Source organism: Nerophis lumbriciformis, linkage group LG10 (assembly GCF_033978685.3).
Source record: "Nerophis lumbriciformis linkage group LG10, RoL_Nlum_v2.1, whole genome shotgun sequence".
Taxonomy (NCBI): domain Eukaryota; kingdom Metazoa; phylum Chordata; class Actinopteri; order Syngnathiformes; family Syngnathidae; genus Nerophis; species Nerophis lumbriciformis.
The window spans coordinates 18340134-18365189 of record NC_084557.2 but is presented as its reverse complement, the minus strand read 5'-3'; the positions used below and the strand labels follow the sequence as shown (position 1 = coordinate 18365189).

The 25056-nt window shown below is 37.9% G+C and overlaps 1 protein-coding gene across 11 annotated transcripts in view; it reads left to right on the top strand.

Moving 5' to 3' along the window:
• Positions 1 to 3238: 3238 nt before the first annotated feature.
• LOC133612586 (UPF0606 protein KIAA1549) overlaps positions 3239 to 25056 on the top strand; it is a 44352-nt gene continuing 22534 nt past the window's right edge. For 10 of the 11 annotated variants that reach the window (XM_061970141.1, XM_061970140.1, XM_061970138.1 and 7 more), the window contains exons 1-6: positions 3239 to 3416; positions 6084 to 6314; positions 21166 to 23187; positions 23353 to 23441; positions 23541 to 23700; positions 23800 to 23930. In XM_061970141.1, the coding sequence (XP_061826125.1) occupies positions 6218 to 6314; positions 21166 to 23187; positions 23353 to 23441; positions 23541 to 23700; positions 23800 to 23930 (2499 nt within the window). In that variant the 5' untranslated portion in view covers positions 3239 to 3416; positions 6084 to 6217. Of the gene's footprint in view, positions 3417 to 6079; positions 6315 to 21165; positions 23188 to 23352; positions 23442 to 23540; positions 23701 to 23799; positions 23931 to 25056 lie in introns of all 11 variants that reach the window. The other variant, XM_061970132.1, reaches the window with a different exon arrangement.

The following is a 25056-nucleotide window of genomic DNA, read 5'->3' as shown; positions in this document are numbered from 1 at the left end:
GGCTGTGCTTCCCATCAGAACTGATGGAGTTTGAGAGGTGCTGCAAAAAATAATGTGCAAGGAGGAATGGGCGAAACAAAGATAGGTGTGCCTAGCTTGTGTAAAAGCTACCCAAGGTTCCTCAATAAAGTATTGCGTAAAGGCTGTGAATAAGATAGGATAGGATAGGACTTTATTGTCATTGTACAAGTACAACGAAACTATGTTTTCAGCACAAACCCGTTCAAGATTAGACAAACAAACAGTGTACAGGGTTACAACTTGTGTACGTGTGGTTTCATAGTTTTTTCTTATGTTTAATGACTTTGCAAACATTTCTAAGAAAACACTGATTAACCCTTGTATAATGTTCATATTGTTGTTATTCAGTCAGCGTTTGTGGGGTCTGATGTTTATTGGGATAAGGTTCAGTATTTTAACATAAAAGTGTTTGATTGTGAGGCATTAAAAGCCACAAAATGCAACGGGTCCATCAGACCTACAAACGCTGGCTGAGTAACGACAATATGAACGTTGCACGGAAAATTTCTCTGCCAGTTTCTGCATACCACAGGGATTCTTGTTTTGTGTTTCTGCACCTGCGGTTCCCACACCAGGTTGCAACATTGATTGTCAACACTGTCTGCTCTCATTTTCTCGCACATTTGACCCTCTGATGTTCTTTGTGCCTACACTCTGTCCTCCTCCTGTCTAGGCCTGCTGTGTGTGTGTGTGTGTGTGTGTGTGTGTGTGTGTGTGTGTGTGTGTGTGTGTGTGTGTGTGTGACGTCTTACATGTAATAGAAATGTGTAGGGCGGGGGGTGGTCATTAAATATGTATTCTGATATATGTTCTTCACAGAAAATGAGCCAAAGTCAGTCAGTTTCAGTTTGAAAAATTAATTAATTGTATCATTTTTCTTTTAATAATAAATGAAAACGGGTCCCACAGACCCGAACACCACACACCTTGTCATTTTAGGGTATTGTGTGTAGAATTTTGAGGACACAAATGTGGAAAAAAGTGAAGCGCTGTGAATACTCTCCAGATGCGCTGTAGATAGTGTTTGGATGTATTTATATTTTTTGATATACACTATTCATTTAATATTTGTTGGCCATACTTTTTTATGTATCATTGTTTAAACTGCTCCTGTGTCGAAAATGTAAAAGAATATTGATTGGCGCTGAAGGTGAGGAAAATTCTAAACTGTGATCTCACTCTGTGCTCTTGTTTGTCCTCCTTTTTCGTTCTTGATTTTTCACTCTTGTTTTTTTGCCTTTTGTTTTTTTGTCCGGAGACGAGCTGCTGGCTCTCTGCCGCACCTGGAGTCACCGTGGATGCGGTGGAAGGGAGAGCTGGCATTGCATCATGGGGATGGACGGGCTTCGCGGGGCCCTGGCTGGGTGTGGACGCTTTGGTCTCCCTAGACGGATTCTCGCTCAGCTGGTGGGCAGCCTAGGACGGTGCCGGCTCTCTTGGTTGCTTCCTTTGGTCTGTTCCTGTCTATGGCGGCGCGGCACCCGACCCCAGCAGACGATGGCGTGGAGCACCGCAGAGGCCACCACGGTGGGTGTTAAGATTATGTTTTTTCTTTTTCTTTTGTTTTGTTGTTTGTCTATGCATGGTGCTAATTGTAATTGTAATATTTTGTTCTCATTTTTTGGTTTTTTGTTGCGTTTTGCTTTTGTAGCTGTATGCAGGAATGGCGCTGCTGAAGAGGCAACTAGTTGGATCAGCTCTGTGCTCTTTAGATTTATTTTATGTCCTTTGTTTTCTTTTATGTTTTCCTCTTGGGTGTTTTCACCTTTTTTGTGGACTTGAATCTGCACTGCAATGACATAATATCCCCATTATGGGACAAATAAAGTCTATCCTATCCTAAAGTAGCACATAGAAATGAACACCATCAATATTGTAAAATATGTCCCAAAAATAGAGTACGGTATACATTTGAATGATTAAAATCCTGCTACCAGGTAAAAGGAGTAAAATAATTAGCCAGTCTTTTGAACTTTAAAGAGCCCAAAATCCCATCTGTAAAACATGAAATATACTTTAAAATGTGTAATTTAACAGTTAGACTTAGACTTCCTTTTATTGTCCTTCAAATTTGAACTTTACAGTACAGATAAGAACGAAATTTCATTAAATTTACTCTACCTAAACACAACTTCACCATAATGAGATCAATCCACGACCTTGTATAAAAAAAGGTATTTCTAATGATAAAAAAAAAAGCACACATATTTATATGATTTGTGCTTGTAGTTTGCAGTCATGTAGAATTGTACTTGTTACCAAAGAGAGGCAAAAAAAAAAACTCAATATGATGATGACAGATCCACTACATTTATATTCTATAAATATTAATGTTGGATTAATGCATCCGACAGTGGCATTTACTACCATTAGATTAGTTTATTTCAAAGGGGACAATGCAATTTCATAAAAACACATGACTACACATGGTTAAAAAAGCCAGAATTAGCCAGAATGCTAGTTTTCATCTGTAGTCCCCTGGCCATGATGTAAAAAAGCAGTAAAATTACAATTTAAAACAAAAAGAAAATAAAGAGAGAGAAAAGGGGAAAAAAGCACACAATACATGCAGTTTATGTACCATGAATTGATTTACTTACCATGAATTGATTTACTTGGACCCCGACTTAAACAAGTTGAAAAACTTATTCGGGTGTTACCATTTAGTGGTCAATTGTACGGAATATGTACTATACTGTGCAATCTACTAATAAAAGTTTCAATCAATCAATCAAAGCTCTTATCCACAATACACGGTAATAAGGTTGTGCATCTCCATCATGCACTCCTTACTTCCACCACTAGATGGCTGTATGCGCCAAGACGAGGCTTCCACACTCCATCACTGGCGATGCATTTTCAAAGACAGAATGACGTCATTTCACTGGTAAGCTCTTTGAACTTTTTTTTTTCTTGCATTTCAACATCCTCGATCGACTTTCGTCAAATCTAAAAATGTGTTTCATTTAATTATCATTCCTAATAGTAATTTAGAAAAATAATGTCAACTAAACATGAGCATGTGTGTTATGCGCCCAAGGTTGCCGTGGAAGCCGCAGACGCTTGTCGAAGATGACCAACCTAGTATGAAAAAACTATCATGACGGAGAGTTGGTTAGCCAATGAGCGCTTAGATTGATAGGCTGTGCACAAATCAGAGCAATTGGTAGGCGGGGCTTAAGTCAATCTGCTGCTAGACAGGAGACGGTGACTGTTACTGCTATCGAAAGAGTGTCAAATGGATGCTGGCTTCCAACACGTAAGGTCTATTAATGAATTAAATTTGACCTCAGAAGGTGGTCCCGCCGAGGGTCCGTCGACTAGTTTCTGCTTCATCCAATTATATTTTTCTCAACCCAGACAAAGGATTTCATTGAGTTTTGCAACGTGTTTTGGTAAGTCTCAATGCGCAGCTTTGAGCTGCCTGTTAGGAATGGCTCTTTTCTTTGCACTAAAAGCTTGCTTTTCGGCACTAGTGACCGTCCTTATTGTTTATAAACATATGTTATGTTTTGTGAGTAACGAGACGGGATGTGGGACAAGAGGCTGTACTGTGTGATAAAAGCCCCTGGGAGCTACTAGCAATGTTCTCCATATCGACATTTAGTCACAATAATAGAAGTTAAATTGTATTGGAATTCAGTTAATTTGGGTATAAAAGACTAGCAGTAGCATGTATGTACACAAGAGTAATTGATATTCATATAAAATAGTTTGTGTCATTATTATAGTATTAACAATGTTGATGTGACCGATAAAAACTTAATTCACAAGGTCCTATTATGTCAAAATAAAAGGGGCCTTGTGATTGTTATTTATTGTAAAAATGTAAACATTGGTCAAACAGAAGTAGATCAACAGTATGTCAATCAATCAATCAAAGTTTATTTATTTAGCACTGAATCACGAGTGTCTCAAAGGGCTGCACAAGTCACAACGACATCAGATCCCACATCAGGGCAAGGAAAAACTCAACCCAATGGGATACAATGAGAAACCCGCAGATGTGGGGACCCCCCTCTGGGCGACCGGTGCAATGGACGTCAAGTGGATCTAGTTAATAGTGTGAGAGTCCAGTCCATTGTGGGGCCCAGCCGGAGATCATCTTGAGTGGAGACAAGTCAGCAGCACGGAGACGTCCCCAACTGATGCACAGATGAGTGGTCCACCCAGGGTCCTGACTTTGAACAGCTAGTGCATCATCTGTGGTCACCTAATAACCTCTCCATGCAGGAGAGGGAGGCAGAGCAGAAAAGAGACGGCAGATCAACTGGTCTAAAAGGGGGGTCTATTTAAAAGCTAGAGTATACAAATGAGTTTTAAGATGGGACTTAAATGCTTCTACTGAGGTAGCATCTCTAACTGTTACCGGGAGGGCATTCCAGAGTACTGGAGCCCGAATAGAAAACGCTCTAAAGCCCGCAGACTTTTTTTGTGCTCTGGGAATCACTAATAAGCCGGAGTTCTTTGAACGCAGATTTCTTGCCGGGACATATGGTACAATACAATCAGAAAGATAGGATGGAGCTAGCTTGACCGTTTAGTATTTTATACTTAAGTTGTAAAACCTTAAAGTCGCATCTTAAGTGCACAGGAAGCCAGTGCAGGTGAGCCAGTATAGGCGTTGTAGGATCAAACATTCTTGTTCTTGTCAAAAGTCTAGCAGCCGCATTTTGTACCAGCTGTAATCTTTAATGCTAGAGATAGGGCGGCCCGAAAATAATACGTATATATATGTGTATACCAGTAGCATGTATGTACACAAGAATAATTAATATTCAAATACATTATTATGGTATTAACATGCTGTATTAACAATGTGACTGATAAATAAATAATATTCAAATGCATTATTATGGTATTAACAATGTGGCTGATAAAAACTTAATTCACAAAGTCCTATTCTGTCAAAAAAGAGGGGCCTTGTGATTGTCATTCATTGTAAAAATGTAAACAGTGGTCAAACAGAAGTAGATAAACAGTATGTGGTTGTGTTTACGCCTGTTAAATAGTGCATCGACACCACAGGTGTGAAACTTAAGGGCCCCCCAGAATTGGCCCCATCTGTGAAATTATCTGATCATGCAATGAGGTATTCTAAAAAAATGTTTTCCCCATTAAAAATAAGGGGTGTCCCGATACAGCCTTTTCACTTCCGATACGATTGCGGAGCCTTGAGTATTGATCGATACTTATATTAAGCCGGTACGATATCAGCACGAATCATACATACTTTTATTATCGTGTAGTCTGGAATGTCAGAAAAGGCTCGATCAAGTGAAATTAGTCAGAAATCAATGGTAGGTATGAAGAACGCTAACGTATTTATTATTAACCGGCTGGAATGGACTTGTGCTGTCTTTAAGTTGAAGTGGACTGGTAATTTCTCATGACGCAGTAAGTTAGGTGATGCCAACACATTTGTTATTGGATAGTTTCTAAAACGCTTCTGCCTTGGGGACTTTGTGTGAATTAATAGTCAACTATAAATATATGTTCATATTGACAAATGTGTTTTACCTGGCAATGACACTTATAAGTCTACCATGTGTGCTATTTATCGTGTGCTTATCTGCTAGCTCCTCGTAGCCTATTGCCTTCCATGTTTACCTTTTTTAGATGACTTGATTGAAGTCCAAGAAAAGATCAAACTTGTGTGCTTATTGGAGGACATTTAGATGTTAACTGGCTCTCCAGCTTTGCACGAGTAAACGCACTGCAGGACTGCTTGTATCGGACATTTTACATGTAAGCCGATACCATTCGATAGGCCTTACATGGATTATCGTGCCGATATTTAATATTAATATCGGATCGGGTCACCCATAACCTACAGTAAATATCTGCTTGTCACCTTGACTTAGGATTGGAAAGCAAGTTCAGTAAACACATAATAAATATAAGGTTATTATACATTAACATTGATATACAGTTAATTCGCTGTTACATGCGGCCCTCGGCACTACGCCACAAAGCCTCAACATAAAAAGTAGTGTTGTTACTTTCTATTTGCTTCCATTGTTTCTCTGCTGCTTTCATGGTCTTTCTTTTCTGCAAGGCAGGCACATGTTCTGGAAGAAGAGGAAGACTCCGACATAAAACCTACGGGTTTTATGTACCCCCAAAGACGTGTCTTTTTGGATGACTGCTGTCATTATAACTATATGAGATGCCTTGACCCAGCCACCACCATATCATGGCAGGCAGTTGCATGGATGTCCGTGGCCATAGTGCAGTGGTTCTGGGAATGGTCCTGTTGATAAACATGATAGCGGCTGACTCACCTGTTGCAGGTAAGAGAAGGTATTTTTCTTAATACCACAATGTCATCCAGTAGTTGAGCTGGGACCTATCCCAGCTGACTTTGAGGTTCAGGTTTAGTTTTAGGGGTATACCCGAGGTTGGTTCACACACATAAAAACAGCCATTGACACTCACATTAAAACATATGGACAATATAGAGTCTCCATTTACCTTTACATACAAGTACGGATGGGTACCTTTCACAAATGAATCGATACTCAAGTGTACCAATTTTTGATACTAATGTTCATGTGTTAATAAATGCTAATATGTTTAATAATCTATTTTTTCATTTAACATTTAACAGTGAGTTGATAATGATAGCTGTGCTGTCCAGTTGTTATATATTGTTTTTGTTTTCTTCTGAGTCTCATTTGCAAGTATTATATAATAGACTTTGTACCCAGTTGCATTTCCAGGAGGTTAGATGGCAGTAGTGAATAGCATTGCCTAGTCAGGGAATAGTATTTGCCTTTTAAGCGGAATCAAGACTTTTTTTGCGCCCTAATAAAGGTTTATAATGTAAGTATTGTACACCAGATGTTAGATTGTAATGTGCATCTTAGTTGTACTTTTCATTACCAAATTTGGAGATGTTGAAATCGGTGTGTGAAATTGCTAAATTAGCATCGAGCTAGAGCATTTTAAAGTGGAGCCTTATTATACATTTGTTTGTTTTCTATTAGGCATGGATTTTTGGCATGGAAAATTACTGCTCGAGGCAGTTCGACTAAGTCTGCTCTGAGTGCTGCTTTAGTGCAACAAGGATATCGAAATATGGCACTGTTTGATTTTACGTGAATCAATACCTGGTGGTACCAACTGAATTTGGTCGGTGCCTGTAAAAAGTAAGAAATTCGGTACCCATCCCTACAAACAAAACAGAAACATGAGTTGTGGGAGTAACCCAGAGTACTTGAAAAAGCACTAAACAGCACCACAGAAACATATAAACCATAAAACAGAGATGTTCCAAATGGGATTCAAACGCAGACCACAGGATCACGATATTGTTTAACTTTAGGCGGTAAATTTTGAGACTGAATCAAAAGCGCCTCTGCTGGTTGCACCTGAGTAGTGCACACAATTGTATTTGAAGTGCGTCCAGACACTATCTAAATTTGCAGAATTCCTAATAATCAATTAATCAGTTATTAAAGGTCAACCTAAAAACTTATTTAAGCAACTTATTGATTACTTTGTTTACTTTAGAAAAATAAATGCACATTTTCAGTGAAGCTTTATAAGCAGTTACATACTGCATCATTAGCAGTGCTACCCTGTCCTCATATGTTAGTCAAATTTGGCTACAGTAAACTCAGAACTTGAAGTATAGGCTTATTCAAAAGCTCTTTCAAAATATATGATTTATGATTACCATACAAGCTAAACTCTGCCCTACAACAGGCAGGAAATTAACAAGAGCAATCTGTAAATGTTTCAGCTACTCATAAAACTACTGTAGCCTTTATAATGTATTATTCTCATTTATTCGTACCTGGCTGCTGCATGACCTTGTGCTGCTGTGAGCTGCGTAATGATTGGTGGTGATTCACAAGTGGAGCGCAGTGGCCCAATCACTACACAGGCTATTAAGTTATCTATTTTGCAGTAATTAGTGAAAGGGTTAAATCCATGCACTGGATGAGTGTTATCCCCAGGCTTACTTTCCTAGATGTTTTACTGCGGTCCACCAGGCTCCCTCCCCCAACACATTGCATAAAAGTTGAACCGACTTTAAGGACAGTCATAAACTCATGTTATTATGTGCTAATAGGATTACGTTGTGACTGTATTCCCGTCAGGAAGTAGAGAATTAGTCAAGTAAAAGTAAATGTATGCATAAAACCTTGGTTTGCAGCTTTATAAGTTGCATTAGCATTACAGTAATTAATTGACGCGTTTATTATGAATAAATAACCGGTATTTTTGCATGTAGTTGTAATCGTTTATCATAGTGTCGTCTCTTTTGTATATTAAAAAACACTGATTCCGTTTTAAAATGACTGTTAGTTTTGGTTACCATTCAAACAGACAAATGCGATCGACTAGCACAGGAGTTGTCAACATTTTTCAATAAGTAGCACCTTAAAAACACTTGACTCTGCGAGTACCAGCATGAAGACCAACAGTAAAATACAGTAGCGTAGTAGGCCTAAATATTCATTAAAATAAGGCAGAGGTTTTATTTAACAAGTATAGTTAATATTTTTGGCCACTATAACATTACCCACAGTTTGAACAGTCACACTGTTTGAATATTCAATTAAGTGATTATTTGGCGTATCACTAGATGGAGCCTGCAAACCACTAGTTGTATGCGTACCACAGTTTGTAAATTGCTCAATTAGCATATACTATTTTTTTGTTTGCTTTACATATTTTGCACATTATGTGACCAAAAAAGTAATTCTGCTTTACTACGTCTAAGCGTTCTAATTTTAATTCAGTAATGAAGTTTGTGCAATTTTTAATTGCTGTTGAAATCGGAAACTAGCAGAAGGGAGAGTACTGTAGTTAATCTCATATGTAGCCTACCTACCTTTTTTAAACAGTGGTACCTTGGTTTTCATTAGTAATCCGTTCCAAAACGTCAGACGAAGACCCATTTCTTTCTCATAAGAACACCTGAAAATTTTACTCCAAAACAAATTTAATATAGACTACAGTAATTACAGCTTTACATTCAGAAAATAATGCAAAAAAACATGAATGACAGATAAAATTAATTTTACTATTTTTGAAGGCTTTAAGAAATGAGAGGAAATGGTGTAGGAGAGTTAAGAACCAATGTTCTTTGCAACATGTTATTTCTTTAATTAATTAGTGTTTCTCACCTTTTTTAATCAAGGTGTTGGCACTTGCTACTTGCTTTGGCCCCAAGGTGGCTTTTTTTTTGCAGTCGTACTTAATAACAAAGCACACAGATTGAGTCACCAACATGGGATTCTCGTTTAATTTTGTGGAACAATACGTAGGCAAACATACTATTTTGTTGCGTGCCGTGTTTGGTCGTATGATAACCGAGACAGTATACGCGAACCAAGGCAACATTTTGGTGAAACCTTTCCGTGAAAATGGAACCTTACAAAAAGTGATGTGTGCAAAAACAGAAGGTACCAGTGGATATACAGTAGAACCAGTTTTTATACAGATATGTATAATTTACGGCTGTTAAATTAAATCCATAAAACGTGCTGAATTACAAAACTTATCACATTAATCAGTATCAGCAATTTATTTTGACTGCACATGCTCCTTGCCTGAACAGTGGATGGTTACTTTGGTTGGTAAATGGTCAGTGATCGTACGTCAGTGCACAGATGAGTGATGAGATTCTGAATGGTGTGCTCCCTGTCAATTTTCACTTTAAAATACACCCTGACTGGACTTCAGATAATACTGTTACTAAGTTTTGAGCAAATAAATAATGCACATTCAAGTAACACATTTAAAAATATTCCTGTAATTTTGTATTCCTGTAGTTTTATTTATTGCTCAATTTTTGTTTTCTCGTTGTGTTTTACTTATGTTAGCTGTATGTAGAAATGGTGCCGCTGAAGTGGCAACTGGTTATATCAGCTTTGTGCTCTTTTAATGTCTTTATTGTCCTGTGTATTCTTTGATGTTTCACTCTTGTTTTCTTGTCTTTTTACCTTATTTTTGTGGACATTAGTATCTGCACTGCAATCACATAACTTCCCCATTATGGGATAAATTAAGTCTATCCATCCATCCACCCAAATATCTGGGTTTTTTATAAAGTTAACTTAAATTATGCAAGTGAGTAATAACCTGTGATTAATCATGGTTAATCTAAATCCCAAAAGTGTGATTAATCTAATTTTTAAAAAAAAAGAATTTTTTCACAGTGCTATTATAAATACGTCAAAAGGCTTAATGGTCTCTGCCATTGTTGTGTACTACAAAACTGCATGGGATAATTGGATGCTTATATTCCCCTAAACATTTGTGCTCATTCGGTTTCTGACTACAAAGAAGTTGAATACTTTAAGTAGTGAAATAATATATAATCTCCTTGTTATCTTCTGGCTAAGCATCTATTGCAAGTTTCACCAAGATAAAGAAAGCCCTTAGAATAGACAGTTCGCTTTCAGAAAGCAAAAACTCCAGTGTGAATCTTGGGAGACCTAACGATACGATACGATTCCGATTTCTGGGGTAACAATTCAATTCAGAATCGAATTCTCGATTCGACGCGATTCTTGATTCAAACGGGTTCTCGGGATGTATTATTTGGTATAATAATTGTATGAAACTTTTTCAAAACAGGTTAGAAACACTCCTTCTGGTTGCATGGCCTATTAATGTCTTTAAAAAATTTTTTATTCCTATAAAAAAATGTTTTATTGATTAAATAAATTAGTTTATTTTTTTATATTTTAAAATCGTTTTTTGAAAATTATCAATCGATTTAGAATCGGAATAAATAGGAAACTTGATTCAAATGTGAATAGATTTTTTTTGTGCACCCTTACTGAGGATCTCCCAATTGTTTATGACATTGTATATGTGTATGTTCTGCATACATAATGTAACTGTGTTCAACAAAACAATCATGTTCAGTATTTACCCATTTCTTGACTGTGGCCTCTTCGGAAAGTCTAAGCAGTAAAGTTAAGCAACTTTCTTATGTTTGCTCTATAGTTTCTAGGTCAAATAGGGCATGACAACATAGATTTAATTGTTCTTGCAGACATACACACCAATTTAATTTTTATATGTATACCACTTTCCCTTTTTGCCTTTCTCGTCATATGTTTTTTTTTTTTATGAATTTTTTTCTTTACTTTTCATTTCCAAGTCATTTTCAAACTGGCTTTGCTATTTGGGCTCCATGCTTCTCTAGCTGGCAAGTTCAACCCACAGTGCTGCAGGCCAGGGAAGACCAAACTAATTACCAGTGCAGTGAAATTGGATCTGTGTGAGATGACAATATGGCCATTCATTATTCATTAGGGGCCAGTGTCAGATCGATGGCTAGAACCCATAAAAAGCTAAATTCAGGGTCCTACAGCACGAACTAGGCCAGAAATATGTTTTTCTAACAGTGTGTTGCTGTTTTGTTCTCTCCCCAAACTGGCAAACTAGCAGTATTTGGCTCTGTTTCGAGCAGTGAAAGCCGCTCAAGCCTGGGTCAATGACAGCAAATGCTCTTGATCATTCAATTAGTATATTTTATTTTATGTTTTTATTATAGTGAATTGTGTGTGTTGTGTGGAGGCACAATTATGTCACATTATGAATGAAATATAGTGCCGGGTGGTTTTATCTCGTCTCAGTGAACATGTGCAATGCAGAGGCGGCTTGAGTGTATTTTGCTGAGCTCATCTCAACATGTCCTCTGATAAACTGTAACTCATTAGAAGTGCTTACAGGTACATGCCTATCAGAGCAGATGGAGCCTTCGGCCTGAGTAAATATTGATAACAATAGTTTATTTGGGACATTTAAACAGCAGTATTTCTTCTAAATATGCACATATTTCTGTGGAACGGACTGTAATAGCAATTAATATTGACTGTTTTCTCCGAAGAGAGCCCACAACCCAGTAAACGGGCCATGGACGAAAAGCAGGAGAGTTACAGTACGTGGAATTGAGGCAGTGTTGGAAGGCGCTGAGTGACTTGGTCCTCTGGGCTTATTTTGTTAAATGTCGGATACATAAATGTAAGGATACATATGAACTGCTTTGGGCAAACTACACTCTATCATGTTTTTGAATTGACAATAATTAATGAATATTATCCACTTCTTTTCTCAGCACTGTAGTTCAAACTCAATTTCTTCTTTCCAATGATTGAAAAAATAAAGTTGTATACCTCTAGATATAAGCTAATGTTTAGCGAGGAAGACCAGATGTTTTATGTCAAATCTTATGGGGGTTCAGTAGGATATTGGTTACGCCAACTACTGGCGGGGATGCTTGTAACTCAAATTTTTGCTTGCAACTTGAAGCCTGACAATTAGTCGAGGGACAGCTCTTATCTTAAAACACTCTTTAGTTGGGGCAGTGCTGTAATGTATTATTTGTGTGTGTAATTGATTTGGATTTGGGCTTTTTTTCTAAATGGTATATTGTAGCTCATATCATTTTATATCCTGCGATTAATAGTGAATGTAGTAAAAAAAAAAGGTGATACCGGTATATAAACTAGTGTTGCCAAACAATTAACCTTTTGCATTAGATTAATCACACAATTGACTTGTGATTAATCACAGTAAATGACTTGCTTGCATAATTTTAATAACATTCTAAAAAACATCCCAATGTTTTTCATGCTAAACAATTATATTGTCAGAATGTCATGTGCAAACATTTTTTAAACCGTTTTACTTCAACTTTTTTATTCACTCAAAACAAAGGTTTTATCTTAAGTACCTTCTGGGTTTAGTATATAGTATGATTTTTTCTTTCTTCATTTACAACACTTCCTTGTGGTCTGCATAACTTGTAGTGGTGGTTCTTTGGTCAAAAATGTGCATACATTTTGTTTTGCAGACCATCTTCAATCCGCTTTCTGACACTCTCATCATTTTGTGGACGGTCTCCTATAACGTGCCTCCACTTCGACTGCGTCTTCTCCCCGCCAACAGTTTTGTAGTTTTTAGCGCTTCTCTAATTTAGTCTACTGACAGATACTGTATAAGTTAGAACTATACGCTACTTTGTATTAGAAATGGCAACAGCGAATGATGCATGTGCATGTACGAGCCAGTCTGCCCCACAACAGGATGATAGAGAAAAAGAAGAAACTTATTGACTCATAGCGTCCGATTACAATGGCAACTTTTTGGGTAAAGTTCTACCATATATGGAGATATCCGATGACGTCACTCTTCGAAAAAACGTCACAAATTGGGGAAAACCAACGGCTCGTTTGGAGGAATTATGAAGTAATACATGATTGTTTTATAACTATCTTCACCATGCCTCCTTGGTTGGATTTAAATTTTGTGGGATTTAGGCAGATCTCAAATAGACAAAACCATGTACCAATCTGTAGGAAAAGTTGTTTTTTCCTAATCTGATTTGTCACGATGCACACCAGTCAGTCTTCTTTTTTTTTTGCACTGACATATGTATTGACCTAATCACTGACGTATATCAACCTTTTAGGTAACCATCTTCGGTTAATGTAAAAGAGCATGTGCACTCAAAATAAATTGGGTGATTTACCTGTGCTGATACATGATTAATGCAATTATTTTTTGGTGCCAGCAATCGGAGGGTTGCTGGTTACTGGGGTTCAATCCCCACCTTCTACCATCCTAGTCACGTCCGTTGTGTCCTTGGGCAAGACACTTCACCCCTTGCTCCTGATGGCTGCTGGTTAGCGCCTTGCATGGCAGCTCCCGCCATCAGTGTGTGAATGTGTGTGTGAATGGGTAAATGTGGAAATACTGTCAAAGCGCTTTGAGTACCTTTTAAGGTAGAAAAGCGCTATACAAGTATAACCCATTTATCATTTATTTATTTAATTACATGCATTAGCTTGTTAGGTATGACAGTCCTAATACAAACATATTGCCTTTTTCACTGTTAATGTATTTATTTTATGAACAGTTAATTGTAATTGCTTTAATAAGTCCCCTTAGATAGTTTAGCAGATTTGGAAGTGAAATCTAGTTAGTGCATCTGCCTCACAATACGAAGGTCCTGAGTAGTCTTGGGTTCAATCCCGGGCTCGGGATCTTTCTGTGTGGAGTTTGCATGTTCTCCCCGTGACTGCGTGGGTTCCCTCCGGGTACTCCGGCTTCCTCCCACCTCCAAAGACATGCACCTGGGGATAAGTTGATTGGCAACACTAAATTGGCCCTAGTGTGTGGATGTGAGTGTGAATGTTGTCTGTCTATCTGTGTTGGCCCTGCGATGAGGTGGCGACTTGTCCAGGGTGTACACCGCCTTCCGCCCGATTGTAGCTGAGATAGGCTCCAGCGCCCCCCGCGACCCCAAAGGGAATAAGCGGTAGAAAAAATGGATCTAGAAAACTTGCCCCCGTGTTTGACTCTAATACAAGTTTCTTCCTCCCCTTGTTATCTTGCTTCCTTTTTTTTAGACTCCCCCTCTTATCTATTTAGTTAAAAAAAACAATGTTACCATTAGTCTATTTAGACAGTTCACTATAGAGTTCCTGAGCTACAAAACTTAGCATATTTATTTGTTCTACTGCTTTTACAAAGAGCAAAATCTAATTTAACAGATTAATCAATTATGTTATTCCTGTTCAGTGCAAATATACATCAACTCAGTCATATCTCAACTGTCCAACTGCACTTAGCATAATACGGCAGCTTCTGCCAACTGCAAAGAACGAGTCACGCAAGAGCTCAACTACAGTAAAAACAGAACCATGTGTGGGATTGTAGTGAGCTACCATTGTTATCAATACTGTTTTTTTCTATCCCTTCTTTTTTAAGTACACAAACATGCAAGTACTTTCTCCCATCAGTTGTCTATGCGTTTTCTGTGTACATGCATATGCAGTCTGCCAAGCAGGGGAAATCCGAGCATGCTGTGTTCTGTAATTGAAATCTCAGGTTGCAGTCTTAGCGTCTAATGTTGTGTGTTCATGTCAGCTTCCTTTGTAGTTACTTTATTCAAACAAATTATTCAAACAAATGTGTTCTTGGGTGGCTAGTATATAGTCAGCATTATGCTTTGTTGGTCATTTGTGTACAGGATTTTTCTGAAACTCCAAAAATGGGCATACTGAGAGTTTCCAAGAGCTGCTATTTATGGTCCGATTATGTCATTAAAACAGATGGAGACAGAAGCCATTTTGCATCTATCACAGTGTTCAAACACTGTTGCCCATTCTTGATTGCCCAAACATTTCCCTTTCAGTTTGTTCCCTTTCTATATCGGTCCATTTAAGCCCATGAGGACTGGGGGAAGGAGACAAGGGGAGGTGTTTTCTTGGATTCAATTCTAGACGTCAGCAAAGCACCGTCTAAATGCGAGCCTTATCAAGTTAGCTCTTTATGCATGGCAAACAAACCTTTGTAATATTGATTCGCTGAAGCTGCTGTCATATTTCAAGCCCCTGCACTTAGAGCTCTGAAAAGGTGGAGCTTGAGTCGCAGAAGAAAGTATTAACTTAATGTCTTCTAAGGGGAACTGCCCTTTTTTGGAATTTTGCCTATTGTTCACAATCATTAGGAAAGATATGACGGATTGATTTTTTTTAATGCATTCTAACTCGTAAATAAAAGTCCGCTTACAGCGGAGCCTATGAGAGGTCCTCTATTTCGCCCATCAAACCCAATAAATAACCATTCAAAAAGCATCAACAATACTCCATTTTTATTTTGTGACTTGAATATTATGAGTGATATTGTTATTATGAGCGCTAACGCAGACAAATTACTTATAGCGGGGTCGTGATCACTACTGTGTGTCCCTATGTTTACATCATCGAGCTGTTTCCTCGCTTCCCTGCTCCTTGGAAGTTTATTGTAGATCATAAATCATGCCTCTCACCTGGAAAGTAGATGGCGAAGTATGTAATCCGACAAGTTGGTACACTTTGGCAGCCATTTAGGACCCGGAACTGGCGAGAACGACACAAAAAGACGCTTGGTCACTCCCCTGTCCCCCACCCCGTTTCTTTGCGAGGATTATAAGACATTCAGTCGGCATCTTATTGACAGCAGACCTTGTACAGTAAGTGATGTTTTACTATGTTTGTTGGCTGTCATGAAGTCTTTAGTGAGCAATAATCAGTGATGAAGAAAAAAAAAGCAAATGTGATGACTTTTTTGAATTAACACGTCGCGTATGCTTAAAATGATAGAAAAAAAATTGAAAATTAAATGTTATTATACATGTGCCCTTCACTACATCACATATATACTTACATCATTATATAATACCCTAACTACGGTGTTTGGATGTGTTTTTAAGGGAGTTCTAGAATTGAGCGTCTCCCATAGTCTCAATTGTAAGCAGACTTTTGTTCGCATTTATTTAATATTTACAATTCACACAAAAAATAACATCCATCGTCATGTCTCTCATAATGATTGTGAACAATAAGCAAAATTCCTGAAAAAGTGCAGTTCCCCTTTCAGTGCTACATTGTTATAAGTGAAGAAACTGCCACATGTGCCTGGTTATTATGATCCACGCCAAAATGTTATGGTTTCTCAGAAATGTTTCCAGTCTGTTTTAGTGCCATTTATACAACATTGTTTTGACTAAAAACTGGTAATAAGTATTTACATCCCGTTCTAACATGGATATCAGATATTGGTCCGATATCGATAAAAAAACATATACTCTTTTATCAGCATGCATCAAAAATGTCCGATATAAGCTTCCGATACAAGTTCTATAATCCAATCCAGTAGTTCTATCCAGTAGCGCCGGAATCCAGTGTGCGGAGCCCGCATGATCACAACGTGTTAGTAGCTCGGAGTAAGAGCGATGTCGTTCATGTAGTTGGATTTTTCTATCTAAGTCCGAAAAAGACGTTCCAGCTTAATGCAAAATAAGTTGGGAAGAGTTTAGAAATGCAGAACATGCATTCGTGTCAGAATTTCTATATGGACACTACTGTGCGCACTAATTTCTAGGTATGCCGGAAAAAATCTATTTACATCCAAAGGGGGTTTATTGCAATTAAAACATTTTAAGAATCTGTTTTTAAAAGAGCAATTTCCATGCTTATTTGTTGCGCATACATCTCATACATCAGCAGCCAAGAGGAGCTTTTGTAACCTGTCACCTCTTTTGGAAAGGTTTTATTATAATTGACATACCAAATATTATATTGAAAGAATCAGTTTGAACTTAGGGCTGCAGCTATCGATTATTTTAGTAGTCCAGCAATCTATAAAATAGTTTATTTAATTGAGTAATTGGATAAAACACACTTTATAGCCTCAATGCGTATTTTAGGGAAACTAATGAAATAGGTTATATTATCTTATTATATGATATTTTGTACATTTAAAACACTTTCTTGTGGTCCACATAGCATGTAATGTTGGTGCTTTGGTCAACATTTTGCATAGATTTTGTTCTACAGATCATCTTCAAGCCACTTTCTGGCTCTCTTTAGAATGCACCGTTTTGTGTTAGCGGTTTTATTTACGTGCCAAAGCCATCCTCCAGGCCAAACTCCCCTCGACTGCATCTACACCCCGTTGTTGTAGTTTTTAGCGATTCCATATTGAATCCACTGACAGATATAAGTTAATATACGCTACATTTTATTAGAACTGGCAGCAGCAGAGGATTTTAGCATGTATGTGCATGTACGAGCCAGTCTGCCCAACAACAAGAGAAACAAGTTTGGATTACAACTAAATAAAAATTGCATATTTGTGCAAAGCTCTTCGGGCAAATCTTTACCATATATGGAGCTTATCTGCTGAATACTTCACTAAAGTCTTAAGTTTGAAATGGCTCGTTTTGAGCAGGTTTGGAAGAAGGCAAGATTGTTTTGTAAATATATCTGCCATGCCTCTATGGTGTGTGTTGATTTAGAGAGATGGATCAAAGAAAAACGACAAAGAGGAAAGATAGCAAGGGGCCCAAAGAAGATGAATGAGAGGTTTTGTGATCATTTAAAACCGAAAAACACTAAGATCGTGGTGAAATGTTTGCACTGCTAAGCGGAGCTGGCATTTCACAATAGTATTACATCAATGATGCAGCACAATACGATGATGCGCCGTGGTGTCATTGCTGGTAATATGACCCAAGGCGCATGTGAGTCAACCTGACACAGACAGCGTGGAAACATGGGGAAGGATAATAGTATTTTGGCTTAGAAACTAAGGATAAAGGTGAAGCTATAAAAACTAAAGGGCCGCTCTGAAAGCGGTGCTTTAAAACATAGCTAGCCAGCGTCCCTCCACAATGTTTTAGCTACCGGTACTTCTTAATCATTAATACTTGCCTCAAGGGTGACAAAAAACTGTTTCTTCGCAAGTATTATTCCTGCAGGAAGAGGAGTAGCTGAACATGCTTCACTATGCATCGTAGGAGCATACAATAACTAACCTCTAACAGCAAGCAAGCTGAATGTAAACAAATGGTTGGATTTATGCAAACATTGACTGTAACGATACAAATTAGACGAGCGTCATATAGTCAATACTACAATGGTTGTATACATATTTTTTATTATCACAAAACCTTTTGTCATTTTTTAAATGTTTATAAACTCAGGAAATCCGTCCCTGGACGCAGGACAAGTATGACCAATGTGTGACCCTGTATTGGATCGATACTTAAATTTGCAGGAATCACCTAAAACTTATGTTCAGTATCCAAACAGAAGAGTATGTGCTTATTACATTTTTACAGAAGTGTCGATAGAACATGTTAAAGCAGAATGTAACCAGATATTAACAAATGAACAAATCGATTAATAATTCATCCATCCATCCAATTTCTAATGCGTGTCCCTCTTAATTTTGACAAAATAATACGCTCACAATATAACACAATCGCTAAATTTGGAGTTTAGATTGTTCTTTGATTGCAATAAAAAAATGTATGTTTAATGTGTCATAAGATTTTCTGTTAAAATAAGGCCAAAATGAAATTTTTAGTAATGCCTTTTATTTAGAAAAATAACGAAATACATTTTGGTACCGGTACTGAAACCAAAATATTGGCATCGGGGACAACACTAGTGTGTATAGAAAGTTATTAATAAAAATCAGTCTGAAAGACACATGAAGGATCAAGGCCAGATGAATGAAAATGGAATCTCATTATCATGTGGTTCTTCATACTATGAATAAATTAAAACCCTATGGTATTCAATCTTTAGTGTTGTCAGACTAATGAGACTGTTCCACATTTTTTAGGCAAGTACTTCATTATGGGGCGGATGAGAATATGCTGAACAGAAGGCCATAATATCATTCTCTTAGGTCTTCTGGGTAAGATTCTGGGAACCACATAGTGCAGTTTGGTACTCTTTATTATACGTACAACATGCATTTACACATACTTTTTATTGATTAGTGTCAGATGCGTGACCAAAGAATGCTCAGTACCTTGGCAGATCGTATAATGATGGTTGAGCTTAGACTACAAACAACAATTTATTCACTGTTTTAGATGCACTTTTTTCCCCTGGACACAGAAGAGATGTTGCATTTCAAGATGTCATTGTGCCTGCCTTTAACTACCGAAATGTCAGAATCCAGTTAATCTATAATGTGCTAAAACACACATACAAATAATCATCAATCAATCAAAGTGTACTTATATAGCCCTAAATCACGAGTGTCTCAAAGGGCTGCACAAGACCACAAGGATATCCTCGGCTCAGATCCCACATCAGGACAAGAAAAAACCCAAACTATACTGCATCTGGTAGTATCACACCTATCAGAATAATAGGCAGTAGTAGAATGTGATAATGAAGAAACTAATGCCTAATTTCATGGCGTTCTATTGTTAATAACTGAACACTTTAAATGTTGTCCATCTGCACAGGTCTCTGTGCTTTGTTTTGTTACATACTGTACATTATTATCTAATAATGTGTAACCAACCAAGTGTAACTGATTTGACCTCACACTCATGTTTCAAGGGCCAGGTGGCAGATCTACTTAGCCTTCAAGACCCTTGTCAGGTTTTGCCTGCTGTAATGTTAGCTTCAGTTCTGTCTCCCTCTGTTGCCCAGTGCCTAGCTGCTGTCTGTTGCACAGAGCCTGGCCTGGCCATCTCGTTTACTCTTAGTTAATTTTTAATAAATACCGTACCAGTTAGGTCCTGCAAAAGTTTAAGATGTATTTACCACTTGAAACAATATATACAAATGTTCCTTTAAAAAAATATGTATATACCTTGTAAATTAATACATTCTGTATTTCCCGTTGTCACCATTGTAATCACCACTATAAATTATTGTTATTCAAATAATGTTACAAATCAATAATTTAAAAACTCTTCATGTAGGCTCAAGCGAAATACTGCAACAACCGTGCTAATGTGGTGCTGTAGAGGACTACTGAAATGAGGTGACATTTTAAGGTCACATGCTAGAGTATGACCTCAAAAATTAAAATTTCTCAGACCATCATATAAAATTACAACGCTTATTGACAGAGCGCCTGTCTAATGTAAATGCATAATACCTTCCATAAGCATCTACATTTAATCAGGTGTTTCCCTGCAGACTGCACAATTAAAAACATTGGGATCACAATCGATGACACATGACAATTAATTTGTTCTGTATCACATGATTAGTTAACACACATTGTTCAGTTCCTCAGTGTCAAAACTGAATGTAAGAAAACGGTCAGCTTTTTTTCTGGTTTCACAATGCAACTTAGTAAGCTCATTCAAATGTTAGTATATTAGCCTCTGATTTCTGACATTTCTTAAATGATTAATGGATCTATAATGTGGTCACTGTGGAAAACTGACAATTTGTGTTCAGCAAACATGCTTGTCACTGAAAGTGTGAACATGTACAAAGCATTTTGGCAGAATAAGTCTAACTCTAAGAACATGCCATAAAAAAGCTCAACAGCCAATGTTTGATGTATTAAAAGTAGCTTAGTATAAAAAAATAGTAAACAGTCTCTAAATTATACATTATGACTGATCTAAAAAAATTATTTGAAGGCCACCGCAGCTTGCTCACATGGTTTCAATAAAGGGTCACACAATATTGTTAGTTTCCTACAGTCTAATTCAGTTTTTGTTCATGAGTAAGACAATATAACAAGAGATAATAGGGAGCCAGAGACTCAATTGCTTACCATCGTCAATGTTGTTTTGAACTCTTGTAATTAGTCTCCCATAATCAGTGCTAAAAACTTCCCCTTGCTTCTCTGTAGATGTGTCTCTCTCTGGCTCAACACACCATGCTAAGGGATTTATTGATGATATTTCAAGTCCAAGAGGAGTATCAATATCACCCTCATCACCCTCTCTTGCCTTTGAAGACCCAGACACACCTGGCACTCAACAAGTAATTCGCAAATCACGACGTGAATCTTTCACACCTATTGGCCTCAATGCAAAAGAACCACAGCATCTTTCTCCATCTTTACATCGCTCTCAACCTGTTTTGAAATCTTTTGCGCAGTTACAGGCATCCAAACGCTCCAGGATAAATTCTGCAGAGGAAACTTCCATACTCTTGCAAACTCATTCAATATCTCAGATGCCAACTCAGTCAAATGTAGCAAGACCCTCAACGTTTAAAAGATCAACAGTGCTACAGCTTAGTTTTGTAAAGGAAGTAGCTAAAAATGCTCAAGGCAACGAATCTGAAAACATCCTCACAACGGCTTCCTCGCTGCCTATTGAGACATTTAAGCCACTGGATTTTAGTGACTCTCCATCAGACAAATCTTATATTTTAGACCATGTCTTACTAGACGCCAAGCTGCCTATAAATAATTCAAATAAAATGCAGCATGTAAATCAGATGAGCCCCAGCAGTGCCCTGATGCCAGAGAATCAACCAGTTACTATTTTACCCAACTCGCATGAGATTCTAGCCCCGAGCCACCATGTGCCTTTAATCGGCCTCCACCTTACATCACTTTTGTCTGAACCGATTGAGGCTCCCCTTGAGGACTTTTATCCCGCCAATACCATGGACTTTGACTGGGGGTCTGGAGATTACTTGGAGACAATGGCATTCTTAAGTCCAGAAGAAGAGGACTACTCTTTCGCCACCAAAGTTCCCGACACATATGATCAAGAGGATAATACAGAACAATATAATACAGAATTCCCTTCCAGGGTGGGCACATCCTTTTCATCCTTGCATCATCTTCATATTCTGCCATCTTCAAGCCGGATGACGGCATATGCAACACATTTACCTCAGACATCTATTGATCCCTCCTCTCTTTCCTCATTTAACTCCACATTTCCTTATACACTGGAAGTTACCCCTACTATTAGTAGTGAGATAATAGAAGCATCAGACAAAGAGTGGCCAGATACTATCAGCATCCAACCAACAGATGTTCTATTACCTGACATGAACAGCTTGGAATATTACACCACTCAGCTCACTAAGGAGAACTCTGTTTCAGGAGGTAAAGCTGAACAAAGAGGGAACATCACTGTGGTGCCCAATAGTACTCCAGACACTGCACCAACCAACAGCATCACCAATGATATAAAATTCACAGACAATGACCGCTATAGTGATTTTTCAGACTTTGAGCCACTGAGTAAAACAACAGTAATAAGAACAACAGAGCTTTTTAATGTCTCAAAGCCTTTTTTGCATCATTCAATAGTCACAACCTCCTTTCTTGATCCCTCTTCCCCCTTCTGGACCACTCCAATATCCACCACAGATTGGTCTGCAGGTACTCATACTGTAGATCTGCAAAGCTCTGCGGTTATACTACCCAGCCCTACAGTTTTTTGGCCAGATGATGTCATGTCTTCCTTGTCTTTGACGGATGTCCAATGGTTTGTCACAGAATCCTTTCCACAAAGTACCATACACGCCACTCCTGTATTTACTGCAACAACAACCTACTCCTCAAGTCCAACTGAACATTCAGTCATTATTACAACTGAGCAAGTTTTCAATATCACTCCAATGTCATCTAATAGCACTTTGGTGCCCCCTGTCATGTTGGGTGATCAGGGGGTGACTAAAGATGAATTTGACAATCCAGCCACGATGACCTTGATCCCAACCAACAGCGCTAATATAATTCCGCCCATACCCACATCTCCCAATGCCAACACAAGTTTCCATCAAGAAGCAACTGGAATTGCTGTCAATGTTACCCCTGTCACGAGTGGTGAAAAGCAGACTACAGCACTGACATTCAGACAGTACCTCTGCAACCTTGAGAAGCCTGAGTATTTGATTAAAATAGGTGAGTTATTTTGTTGTTCTTTGTTATAATACAATACTGACCTGTGTGTAGACTTTGTGTAATTCAAGACATTTAAAAATAGTTAGGAGGATATATAATGTAATGAATCTCCATGCGTCATATAGAAAAATCTGATTGTAACTCTGTTTACTCTTTACTGTAAAGGTTTTCCCTCTGGAGTATCTGTTGGACATGCCAAATCTCAAGTTAGAGAGATCCTGAAACATAGATTCAACAAATCGGTTGAGTTACAGGTACATTGTTTTTTACACTAAAGATATTATTGATGTTGTAGTATGTATTTTGACTCCGTACTGTACAGACTGCTACAACCTTTCTTTCCTGTCTGTCAGGTTATAGAACCACCACCAAAATTTGTGTTTCGGGTAGTATCAGGTCCAGTTGTGTACACTGCCATATCTGTTGTCAATGCCTTACGACGGTCAGGACACCGCTTCCTGTCTGTGTCTCCCAACTGGGTGATACCAGACAATAAATATCAAGTCCATACAGGTGAATCACCTTTCAATGATTCCTATATTAAAATGTTTGAAGAAAGTATTTTGCTTTCATGCTTTATTCTAATTAATGTATTTATTTTCCTGTGTGCAGTGCTGCAGTTTGTTCCTGATCATATTAATGTACGGTTTTGCAACTTCAGTGAGAGTATTGAGAGAGGTCTGACCATGGCCTTTGCCGAAGTACTTCGACGCGTTAACATGTCTGCCAATTTCACAGTGCATGTAAGTTGACAAACATGGATGAAAAATCATGAGATGTCCTACTACAAAGCTTAAACTACTAATTTGCCTTTTGACTTTGTTTAATGTGATTTTTTCAAAATAGTATTTAGTCTTTTGGTTTTCATAAAATGGGTGGGTTAATTATTCGTTTGCAAAAATAGTTGCACTGCTTGTTGTTATTGCTATCACTCTCCTTATCCGCATCCTAAAGTTTATACTGTTTCCTCTATGTATGGCAATAAAATGTAATTGTTTTTTAAATAAGCCTACTTGACATAGGAGACTTTGATCGTGTCGTAGTTCACACAACGGACTTCTATGCTACTGGCTTGATTGATTCCCAGTCAATATCCCAAACATTGTCCTGTTAGGGATCGGTGATCACTCCTGTATTTAGGGGAAACACTAAGTCAGTATTTATTTATAAGGTTGGGCTGGAAAACATCCATTTTTCTCAGTTAAAGACTGTCAAAAATGTACTCTATTGAATGTACAGTGTATTGCCAAAGCTGTATTTTTAAAATATTTGTAATTGTAATGATCTTACGTAACCGTATAGCTGGGGGTGGCGTAGCTCCGTTGGTAGAGCGGCCGTGCCAGCAACCTCAGGGTTCCTGGTTCGATCCCTGGCTTCCGCCATCCTAGTCATGTCCGTTGTGTCCTTAAGCAAGTCACTTCACCCTTGCTCCTGATGGTTCGTGGTTAGGGGCTTGCATGGCAGTCAGTATGTGAATGTGTGTGCGAATGGGTGAGTGTGGAATTAGTGTCAAAGTGCTTTGAGTACCTTGAAGGTAGAAAAGCGCTATACAAGTATAACCTATTTAATTTTACATTTATAGCTATTTTCATTCTATTTGGTACTGTACATGTGAGGAATTCATGCTCTGGTTTTCGAGGATTAAGGGATTTTGCCTTTTTTAAATGGCTTATTGCGAGGATAAGTAGTGAGTGATTTAGCTTGTGTAAAATATTTCAGTTATATTTATTTAGGAATTGGTGTAAGCATGGAAACATTTTGTGAATAACTAACAGGGCCGACAATTTGATGCCCTACTTAGTAATCTTTGATGGCACTCTTACAGAGAGTAACAATCTTTGACAAAAAACTAAATTGAAATTAAAATAA